Genomic DNA, 12190 nt, shown 5'->3' with positions numbered 1-12190 from the left:
AAAATCACCATCATCACCATCATCATCATCATCATCATCATCATCATCATCATCATCATTTCTTATTTGGATGCTTCTATGTGCCAGGTAGATGTTAATGTTTAAACTCAAGTGCTATGAACTATAGTTAAAGTAATGTTTAGAATTTGACTCAGAATGTGGGTATCCAGGCTGGAGCAATGGAGGGCTCTCCAAGCCAAAACACAGCACTTTGCTTTTACTTCCTGCCCAAGTGATCCAGATTAAGAGATTCTCTTGGTATTTGGCTTGTTTCCTTCATTCCTGAACCAGGTGGATTGTTTATTTCTTTCAAGCTGAAACCCAAAGTAATAGTATCCTGGGCACTTAATTAGGAGTGGATGTATATTATATTATACTACAGGCCCGGTGTACAAAAATTTGTGCACCGGTGGGGGTGGGGATGTCCCTCAGCCCCACTTGTGCCCTCTCACAGTCTGGGACCCCTCGGGAGATAATGACCTGCTGGCTTAGGCCCGCTCCCGGGTGGCAGAGGGCAGGCCCAATCCCTAGGTGCAGCCCCTGCTCGGGCTCAAAGCAGGGCCGATTGGGGGGTTGGGGCACCGCCCCCTGTCACACTCAAGGCAGGGTCGATGGGGAGGTTGCGGCGCCAAGCCCTGTCACGCACAGAGCAGGGCTGATCAGGGGGTTGGGGCTCCATACCCTGTCACTCACAGAGCAGGGCCGATCAGGGGGTTGGGGCGCTGCCCCCTGTCATGCACAGAGTAGGGCTGATAGAGGAGTTGGGGCACCGCCCCCTGTCACACACATTGCAGGGCGGATCAGGGGGTTGGGGTGCTGCCCCCTATCACCCACAGAGCAGGGCCAATCAGGGGGTTGGGGCGGTGCCCCCTGTCACACTCAGGGCAGGGCCGATGGGGAGGTTGCGGCTCTACCCTGTCACACACAGAGCAGGGTCCATGGGGGGGTTGGGGTGCCGCACACTGTCGCACACAGAGCAGGGCCGATCAGGGGGTTGGGGAGCTCCCCCATATCAGGCACAGAGCAGAGCCAATCAGAGGGTTGGGGTGCCTTCCCCTGTCACACACAGAGCCACAGGGCGATCAGGGGGTTTGGGCGCTGTCCCCTGTCACGCTATTCCAGGGGCCAGGAGCCCTCCCGGCTCCACATATCCCAGTGCTGGGAGGCCTCACGGCTCCGCTTGACACCGGGGCAGTGAGACCTCGCTGCTCCGCTGACCCCAGTGCCAGGAGGCCTTGCGGCTCCACTGATCCCAGTGCCAGGAGGCCTTACAGCTCCACTGATCCCGGTGCTGGGAGGCATATTACCCTTTTACTATATAGGATAGAGGCCTGGTGCACTGGTGGGGGCCGGCTGGTTTGCCCTGAAGCACGTCCCAGATCAGGGTGGGGGTCCCGCTTGGGTGCCTGGCCAGCCTGGATGAGGCAATGATGGCTGTTTGCAGCTGGTCACACCCCCTTCAGGGTGGGGGTCCCCACTGGGGTGCCTGGCCAGTCTAGGTGAGGGGCTGAGGGCCATTTTCAGGCTGGCAGGCGACTGAAGCTCCCAACCTCTCCTTTTTTACTTTTTTTTTAATTCTGGGATTTATTTACCTTCTATGGCTGTCACTGGAACTGAGAGCCGGCTTTAGCTCTGAGGCTCGGCTCCAGCTCTGAGACCTCGGCTGCTGATCTGGGTTTGTTCGGCTTCAATAATTGAAACACTGTTTTAACTCCAGCTCTGAGGCCTGCCGGCTAAAAGCAGGTTTCTGGGGTTTGTTTAGCTTCTATAATTGCAACATTGTTTCTTAGAGTGCAGCTCAGAGGCAGGCAGGGAACCTTGGCTTCCTCCATCACTGGAACAAGCAAGCCTCCTGTTCGCTTCAGCTGCCTGGCTGCCAGCCGCCATTTTGGTTGGCAGGTAATTTGTATATCTTGCTGATTAGCCAATGGGAAGGGTAGCAAAGTTACGGTAAATTACCATGTTTCTCAATTATTAGATAGGACTAGTAGCCCTGCACATGAATCTGTGTGCCACTAGCTTGCCAGTAGCTCACTGCTGCCCTCCAGTAGCTCTCTTCCCGCTGTCCCACCCCCTTCCCCATTCCCCCTCCTCGTAGCTTGCTGCCCTGCCCCCTCCTGTAACTCTCCAAGGCTCACTTGTAGCTCGCTGCCCCACCCTCCTGCTGATCCGTGATCCGGTTGTTATGTGGTCGGTCATTATGCTACACGGTGTAACGACCATTTGCATATTACATCTTTATTACATAGGATATTTTATTATAGATTTCTTCCATATATAGGAGGCTAACTAAAAATGGAGCTGCCTCCCTCAATTCTTCCTTTACTGTGCAGTCATCCAGAATCCAGCCAACAACCTCCATGATGAGCAACAATGGGCTTAAGTTCTCCTTTAGAGTATGAGGCAGATCTGATTCCATCCCTGATCAGTTTACTGGGTTTTTACAGCACTAGATACACCCTTCAATTTCGTCCCAGGTCCAGTAATTGATAATCAGATTTCATACAACTCAGAACTCACCTGGAAACCTCATAAGACACAGCACATGGTCTTAATGGTGAAGCTGTGGGTGAGAGATACCATCAGAACTTTCCATCTCTCATCTCAAATTCTCTATTTTTCTTGACTCAATCACCTGATATTCTTCTCTGTGACTAAGCTTGCTTTGCTTTTATTCTTTTCAGCCCACATAGAAAAGCATGGCTGACAATGGTACCCAAATATATATATGTTACAGGGCCAACACTTGCCAGTGTCAGCTTTCCAGTGAAGCCAGTCTAATTGTCTCCTCTCAGTAAACACTGCCCCCATGGTGAAATTAACTGTGGTTAAGGATAAGTTTGCTTTGCAAATCTGCCAGGGAATCACCACTTTTCTCCAGGTATCAGGAGAGTGGAGACATTTCCAAAGAAAAATCGGGAGAAATGGGAGCTTGGCAGACACCAGTAATAGGAGACTAATCTGTACCCAGGATCCCAGCCTCCCTATTTTTCTCCACCTCTTTCCACACACAGCACAAGTACAGAAGATGACATGGGCCAGATGGGGCAGGCCAAGCCTGAATGCCATGGGCACCAAGGGACTGGACAATACTCTTGCATAGGTGTGACCATCATGTCTGGTGAATAAGAACACATTAGGTAATTACCATAGAGAGCATTAAAAATAAGAAAATACTGTCATTCAGCATTAACAATATTTTTGTTGTTATTAATCCTCACTGAAGGATATTTTTCCCATTGATTTTTGGAAAGGGAGGGGGGAGGAGGAGGAGGAGAAGGAGGGGAGACAGAGAGAGAGAGAGAGAGAGAGAGAGAGAGAGAGAGAGAGAGAGAGAGAGAGAGATACACTGATGTGAGGGAGACAGCTTAATTGGTTGCCTCCTACACACTGCAGGGCAGGGAATCAAACTTGCAACCCAAGTACATGTAATTAACTGGGAACTGAACCTATGACACTTCGGTCTACAGGCTGACACTCTAACCACTGAGCGAAACAGGCCAGGTCAGCATTAATATGTTTTGTTTAGAGTCTCAAGATCGTAGTACAGCCCTAACTGGTTTGGCTCAGTGGACACAGCGTCAGCCTGTGGGCTCAAGGGTCCCAGGTTCAATTCCAGTCAAGGGGATGTACCTTGGTTGCGGGCACATCCCCAGTAGGGGGTGTGCAGAAGGCAGATGATGGATGTTACTCTCTCATCGATGTTTCTAGCTCTCTATCCCTTTCCCTTCCTCTCTGTAAAAAAATCAATAAAACATATTAAAAAAAAAAAGATTGTAGTACATACATTTTCCCTGTTCCTGTGTATAAGGAAGATGTTACAGGCCTCTTATAGTCACTGACCATTCTCCAGAAGGGTATGCAAAGGCATAGAATAATTCACAAGACACAAGATCTCAGAAAATAGGATCAAAGTTGGGTTAAGACTCCAGTTTATCCTGGCCAGCCAGTGTGACTCAGTGGTTGAGTATCAACCTATGAAACAGGAGGTCATGGTTCGATTGCCAGTCAGGGCACATACCTGGGTTGTGGGCTCCATCCCGAGTAGGTTGGGTGCAGTCGATAGATGATGCTCTCTCAACTTTCATGTTTCTATCTCTCTCTCTATCCTTCCTCTCTGAAATAGATACAAGATATGGATATAGATATAGATATAGATATAGATATAGATATAGATATAGATATAGATATAGATATAGATATAGATATAGATATATACATACACATACACATATACATACACATACACATATACATATACATATACGTATACATATACATATACCTGTACATATACATATACCTGTACATGTACATATAACTCCAGTTTAGATTTGCAGAAGTGTATACCATAAAATGAGCCATTTCTGTTTCCAGATGAGCAAACAGGCACAGGTCTGGGGCATGTCCTTGACAAGCTCACACAGCCAATTGTCATAGGTGTCCTTGGCTGCAGATTCAGTGGACTTGATATAATTGGCATCTCCTGCCTCCCAGGCTTTTATAAGGCAGGGAAAAGACTCAGAGAGGAATTGGCACATCACTGAAACTGTTCTTCACCATGGTCACCTCAATCCCTTCTCAAAACAAAGCAAAGGAAGCACTTACAGCCTTAGTTTCATTTTCACTGGCAGGAACTCTGAAGGCATCAGTTTCACTTTCCAGTTTCAGTTTTCACTGTGGTTTTCAAGTTATTGTTTAACAACACGCCCACAGTTTACCTTATTAGTCAGCTGTTACCTCCTTTATATAGCCCTGCCCTGGGGCTGACATTTACCTGCAAATCTACAAGAAAGGCTGGTCAGATCTCAGTGGAGCCCATCCAGCTAACCAAAACACTGCAAACTCCTGCCTGAATTCTTAGCAACCATGAGGTAAGGATTTCTCTGCTTCTCTGCCTGTTTGCCTAAAGTTTTGGGGAAAAATGTTAATCATTATTATCTTGACAGACTTAGTTTCAGTGATGTCAAGTCTCCTCACTCTTCTGTTTGAGCATCTGCTTGTGGACTGAGTGTGTGTGTGTGTGTGTGTGTGTGTGTGTGTGTGTGTGTACAGTCACACACATAGATAAACTGTTGTATTTGTCCAGGCATTTTCATTTTTGTTAGCATCGCCCTGAGGAAACTTACCTCATGTTAAAAAGTCCAAAGAAAAGGAGGGAAACAGGAAAAGAATTTCACAGGGAGAAGATGATCCCAATCTCGGAAACTATTTTCCACCAAACTCACTTCTGTCTGACATAGGGAGGGAATGGACAGTTTGTCTGGGTAGAGACATTGCTTTTAGCGGGGTCCTGGCTGTGGAAGAAATGCAGGACCCACACAGCTGTGTGGGCTGCGGTCCTGAGGTCTCTCAGATGCCTTGAGGGAAATATTGTGGGGATGTGGTGGGAGCAGCTCACTGCCTAGAAGACAAGGCCTTGCTCGGCAGGCTTCTGGTCTCACTGTCAGCACTGCTGAACTCCTTCAATCCAACTGGATTTCAGATCAGCAGATGACCTCCCTCCTGGGGAAGCCAGGTGCTCTGCAGACCCTGGCTAGCCTCCTGTCCCCGGGGCTTGGCTGCTGTTCACTGTATTGTCTTCTTTCAATAAAGGGCCTAATGTGGGAATTTCTATATTGTCCAAATGGAATCTAGATTCAAACACTCCCGGAGAGCAGCAAATTAAAAGAAGACATAAATCAATATTGACCCATGAAATTCCCCTCAGTACTCCAGTGGGTAAACTTTTGAAGGGGCAAAAGTTCCAGAAAATGCACAATTACTGGCCCTGATCAATCCTCCACGCCTCCTTTGGTCCACAGAAAGAGAGGGCTGTCACTGGTAATTATTATTATACTATAAAGGTAGCCATCACTTCCTAAATGTTCATTAAATGCCAGCTGGCTTCTAAAATTATTGTGTAAATTATTGCGTTTCACCCTCGAAAGAAACGGTGAGGCAGGTACTCATACTGATTGTGCAATAATGAATCTTAGATTTTAAAATGTTGAGATCACACAGTTAATAAATGATAGAGTTGAGACATGAATCTGAGTCTCTATTCCACGGCACCTTATTTAATCTTTAAACCAATATTTCTCAAAGAGTACCAATGGGGGTTTATGAGATAAGTTCAGATAGCCTACTAATTAGCTTTTACATGTTAATGCTTTTGTGTGTTTTTTAACATGTACATGTACTAGAAAAGTATACATATATACTTTGAAGAATTTCTGTTCAGATTAATAATACGGTTTTATTATTGTGATAAAATACACGTAAGATAAAATCTACCATTTTAACTAATTGTGAGTATACAATTTTGTGGTATTTAGTACATTTGCAATGTTGTGCAACTATCACCAGTATCTACTTCAAGAAAATTTTCATACCCTAGCTGGTTTGGCTCAGTGGATAGAGCGTTGGCCTGTGGACTGAAGGGTCCCGGGTTCAATTCCGGTCAAGGGCACATACCTTGGATGCAGGCTCGATCCCAGTAAAGGGCATGTAGGTGGCAGTCAATCAATGATTCTCTCTCATCATTGATGTTTCTATCTTTCTCCCTCTCCCAAATCAATTAATGTATATACATACATATATACATACATACATAGAGAGAGAGAGAGAAATTTTTCATCACTCTGAGGGGAAACTTCATAGTCATTAAGCAGTCACCCCCCACCCATCCTTTGACCCAGGCCCTGGCAACTGTTAATCTACTTTCTGTCTCTATTGATTTGCCTCTTGTGGATATTTCCTATAAATGAAAACATACAATACCTGGTCTTTTGTGACCAGCTTATTTCAATTAGCATAATGTGTTCACGATTCATACATGGTATAGCATGTATCAGAATGTCTTTCCTTTTTAAAAAAAAGATATTTTTATTGATTTCAGAGAGGAAGGGAGAGGGAGAGAGATAGAAACATCAGTGATGAGAGAGAATCATTGATCGGCTGCCTCCTGCATGCCCCCCACTGGGGATCGATCACAGAACCCGGGCATGTGCCTTTGACTGGAATCAAATTTGGGACCCTTCAGTCCACAGGCCGATACTCTATCCACTGAGCCAAACCGGCTAGGGCTCTTTCCTTTTTAAGATTAAATAATATTCCACTGTATGCATATACCACATTTTGCTTATCCATTCATCCCTTGATGGACACTTGCTTTGCTTCTACCTTTTGGCTATTGTGAATAACGCTGCTATGAATACAAACATTCAAATATCTGTTCCAGTTCCTGTTTTCACTTATTTTAAGTATATGCCCAGAAGTGAAATTGCTGAATCATATGGTAATCGTGTGCGTAATTTTTGAGGAATCATCACCATTTTCCACAGCAGCTGCCCCATTTTCCATTCCCACTATACACAAGGGTTCTAATTTCTTCACATCCTCACCAACACTTGTTATTTTCTGGTATTTAAAAATATAATAGTCATTCTAATGGGTGTGAAGTCGTGTCTTATTATGGTTTTTATTTCATTTCACTAATGATTGATATTGAACATCTTTTTGTGTGTTTATTGGCCATTTGTATATCTTCTTTGGAGAAATTGTCTACTCTAATCCTTTTCCCATGTTTTAATCAGTTGTGTTTTTTTTTTTTATGTTCGATTGTAAGTCTTGTATATATAAACTGCATATTAATACTTTATTAGATACATGATTTGCAAGTATATTTTCCCATTCGGTGAGTTTTCTTTTCACTGTATTGGTAATGTTCCTTGATGCACAAAAGTTTTAAATTTTGATGACATGCAGCAAACCTATTTTTACTTTTGTTTCCTGTGCTTTTGGTATCCTATCCAAGAAATCATTGCCAAATACAATGTCATAGAGTTTTTTCCCTATTTTTTTCCCCTAAGATTTCCATAGTTTCAGGTCTTACATTTAGGTCTTTGATCCCTTTTGAATTGCTTTTTCTTTTTTCTTTTTTGTATAGGCTGTAAAGCAAGCATGTCAAAATCGTGGCCGGTGGGCCATTTAAATAAATGAGGCATGTGGCCCACCAGCTACGAGTTTGACATGCTTGCTATAAGAGTAAGGGTTCAATTTCATTCTTTTGTATGTGGATAATCAGTTTTCCCAACACATTCGTTGAAACACTGATCTTTTCCTATTAAATGGTCTTGGCACATTTGACAATTGTTATGGTCTGAATTGTGCCCTCACCTCCAATTCATATTTGAAGCCCTAACCCCCAATGTGACTATATTTGGAAATAGGGCCTGTACGTGAGACCCTTGATAGGAAGGGCTGACTATATTGAAACAAACTTAGGTGTAACTGGGCCCAGTCAGTTCAAACTGTGTTACTCAAGGGCCAACTGTAGAGGAACTCTAAAACAAATTAAAAAGTAAGGCAAGCATGTCCTTTCAAGGCTAAGCTATATATGTGAAGTGTCTTACTTGGCTTCGTTCCATTGGCTGTTTCTCACCTAACAAAGAAAATCTGCTTTTATTTTCATAGTATGAATGCTGATGAAGATCAGGTCAAAGCTAGGCTGGAACAGTTGAGATGTCACTTTACATGGAAATTGCTCATTGAAGACACTGAACTGCATGATTTAGAAAACAGGGTCTTTGATGAAATTGAGTTCCTAGACACAAAATTCAATGTGGGAATACACAACCTACTGGCCTATGTGAAACACCTGAACGGCCAGAATAAGGAGGCCTTGGAGAGCTTGAAAGAAGCTGAAGACTTAATGCAGGCAGAGCACGCTGGCCAGTCAGACGCGATGAAGCTGGTGACCTGGGGCAACTATGCCTGGCTGTATTACCACATGGGCAGACTGGCAGATGCCCAGATATACCTGGACAAGGTGGAGAACACTTGCAAGAAGTTTGCCGGCCCCTCCTGCTACACAATGGAATGCCCTGAGATGGACTGTGAGGAAGGATGGGCCTTGCTGAAATGTGGAGGAAAGAATTATGAACGGGCTAAAGCCTGCTTTGAAAAGGCTCTGGAAGTGGACCCTGAAAACCCTGAATTCAGCACTGGGTATGCAATTGTTGTCTCTCGTCTGGATGGCTTTTACAAAACATCACACGTTGATGAGGCATTTTGTGTGCAGCCCCTAAAACGGGCCATCAGGCTAAATCCAGAAGATGCATATATTAAGGCTCTCCTCGCAGTGAAACTTCAGGAGCTAGGACAAGAAGCTGAGGGGGAAAAGTACATTGAAGAAGCACTGGCCAACACGTCTTCGCAGACCTATGTCTTTCGATATGCGGCCAAGTTTTACCGAAAAAAAGGCTCTATAGACAAAGCTCTTGAGCTCTTAAAAAAGGCTTTGCGGGCAACACCTTCCTCTGCCTTCCTGCATCACCATATAGGGCTCTGCTATAGATCACAAATTTATCTAATAAACAAAGCTGCAAGCTGGCAGCCTAGAGGACGGGATAGAGAAAATATCGACAGAATAACAAGATTAGCCATATCTCATTTTGAATTTGCTGTGGAACAAAAGCCAACATTTGAAATTGTTTATATCCACCTCGCCGATATGTACATACAGGCAGGCAACAATAGAAAAGCTGAAGACGCTTATCAAAAATTGCTCTGCATGAAATCACTTGAAGAAGAAAAAATGCAAGAGATATATTTCCGCTATGGTCGATTTCAGGAATTTCAAAAGAAATCTGAAGTCGATGCAATTATCTATTATTTAAAAGCAATAAAAATAGAAAAGCCATCATCTGTAAGAGATAGAAGTATCAGTGCTTTGGAGAAAGTGGTTTTAAAGAAACTTCAAAGAAACGCAGGAGACATGGAAAGCTTGGGCATCCTTGGGTTCACCTACAAACTGAAAGGGGAAATGAATAAAGCTCTGGAGTGCTATGAGTGGGCCTTGAGGCTGGCTGCTGACCGAGAACTCGGGGACATGCTCCTGAGGCGCTGAAATATGGACCACGTGGACATTTCTCTTGATTTTACGTTAAGGTGCACTAATCATCTTTTCTGCTTGCTGCTTTCAGAAACATGTAACTTTTGAACAATGATTCAAGCCTGAAAAAATACTATTTGTATTCAAAAAAAGACGAAGCAGAATATATAAGTCTCTGTGTGTGTAAGACAGGAAGAGAGGCATAAACCATTTCTCTGTGAATGTTATGTAACAGAAATAACAGTTTGTTATGTAAATTTGTAGCAAATAAAGCACCGCACTTACATAAAGTAAAATGATTCATTCATTTGATCAACAAATAGTTTTCAGTGCTAGATGCTGGGGTCCAGGCCCAGCGGTCCAGGGGTTCCCAAAGGTGTGGACAGAGTCGGCGAAGAATGTTTTACACAGAGACAGCGTTCAGAACTCTCTAGCTTTCCTTAGTCTCCGTGGATCTTCCTGTGCCTGGCTGAAGCCACAGAGAGAGATCTCAAGCAAGCTGAGCCTTTATTTTATAGTGAGAGGTAAACAAGGTAGTGGTTACCAAAGTTACACTGTTCTTGTGAGTTTCACTTGTTTACACCATGGTTATACTTTCTGCACTTCCTCAGCCCATTAGCTTCCCAGATAAGATCTAGGGAGTGTTATAAGGTCAAGCCTAATTATGCTAAGAGGACTGTGCCCTCTAAGCTGGGAATTGTTTGTGACTTTGTCCACAAGTCAGTCCGAGGCCTAACCCTCTATCAGCTTCCTACATCTCACGCTTCTTTTATTTTTTAAGCTACCATAATGAGAGTTTTTAAGCTACCATAATGACAGTAAAACGTAAGCATCAAGAACAAAACTCTGGCTATTAAAGCAATAACAAAATAATGTCAATGCAAAACCAAAAACATTTTAAAACTTGAACATAACATTTTTAAAACTAGTAACAATAATAAAGCAATGGCAGTGCAAAACAGCAATAAGAGATCAAACCACAGTAACATTTTTCTACCAAATGAAAGTTTCTTTTGCCGATTTACTCAAGAGTCCTCAGACTTGGCTGAGAGAGTAGCTTCCATTTCTTGCTTTTCTACCATCTGCTGGGCCTCAGTTGTTAACTTCTTCAGCTGACCCCAAGTCGGTGGTTTGGTTGTCCTTGTTGATCTGGCTAGCGGGCGGTGTCACTGGCGACGGGCTTCCTAAAGTATCAGTGCGTTGTATGGCTGGATCAAAGGGTCCATCAGGGCCGTGTTTGATGATGGTGTCGGTGTCCAGGGAGGAGTCAACTGTGCCCTCTGGGTCAGCTGAAATGGATGATACTGGGGAGGAGGAGGAGGAGGCAGAGATGGAGGGTAGTAGAGAGAAAAAGAAGAGAAAGCAAAAGAACTACAAGGCATGGAAGTGTTTAGAAAAAAGAGGAAGAAGGGAGGAAGAAGGCAGCATCCTGACACAGCCCTTTCCTTCAGCTGCCCCTTTCCCTGTGGTCCAAGGTAGAAATTGGAAACAAGTCCTGTTGCAGTGAGAGGGCAGCTGCTGTCAGCCAGTCTCTGTCTTTACCTGGGTCCCGATCTGAACTGGGCCAAGTCTCTTTCTGTTCCTGATCTGAGCTGGGCCAAGTCTCTTTCTGCTATCTGGGTCCTGATCTGGGCTAGACATGGGAAGCAAGAAGCAGCCATGGGGGCAGGAGACCTTCCTCAGAAGGGGCGAGTGTTCAAGCCCCTGCACAATTGGGGGGGGTGAGGATCTGTGCCCCACCTCTGTTGAACCCCAAGTTCTCTCCTTCTGGCCCCCGGCTGTGCCTGTCTTAGGTTGCCCCACCCTGTGGGGTCTTACCCGTCTTTGACTACCAGCCATCTCTGGGCCAAGTAGGGTGATGTGAGGTTCAGTTCTGTCTCCTTGGTAGCCTATGCCCGTGTGGCCTCCATGCCCAGCAACTGCCTTGGGATCCCCTTGCCTGCTGGCGGGGCCCCGGCATTGATCACATATCTTGGGAAACCCAGGTTTCTTCTCCAGAAAGGGCCCAGCTTACACCATTGGGCGAGAGACAGATCCATGGTACCAGCCACCATGACCTCAGCAAGAACAGAGAACTCAGGCAACAGCTGTGGGCCTGGGACAGGGCTTTCTCAGCCCATGATGTCAGGCTCTTGGTACAAGACAACTCCATGTATGGGGCATATACCAGACACTCCCAGTCACGGCAGAAAAGGGAGGTGCCCTTCCTGGAACAGTAGGGTAGGGAGATTCTAGAAAAGGCTGTGTTCAGGAGAGAAGGAGAAAGGCCAAAGAACCAGCAAGCAAGTAGTCAGATTAAGAAAAAAAGGAAAA

General features: G+C 44.9%; 1 protein-coding gene across 1 annotated transcript; it reads left to right on the top strand.

The window, feature by feature from the left end:
• Positions 1–4662: 4662 nt before the first annotated feature.
• On the top strand, positions 4663–10185 carry LOC118669981 (interferon-induced protein with tetratricopeptide repeats 1-like). Its single transcript, XM_036336666.1, has 2 exons — positions 4663–4874; positions 8458–10185. Exons 1-2 carry the CDS (start codon positions 4870–4872, stop codon positions 9890–9892), a joined length of 1440 nt encoding a protein of 479 aa, XP_036192559.1. The 5' UTR covers positions 4663–4869; the 3' UTR covers positions 9893–10185.
• Positions 10186–12190: the final 2005 nt, after the last annotated feature.

This window comes from Myotis myotis, unplaced genomic scaffold (genome assembly GCF_014108235.1).
Source record: "Myotis myotis isolate mMyoMyo1 unplaced genomic scaffold, mMyoMyo1.p scaffold_m19_p_15, whole genome shotgun sequence".
Taxonomy (NCBI): Eukaryota; Metazoa; Chordata; class Mammalia; order Chiroptera; family Vespertilionidae; genus Myotis; species Myotis myotis.
Note: the sequence above shows the minus strand (reverse complement) of the source record. Positions and strands in the feature narration are given on the sequence as shown.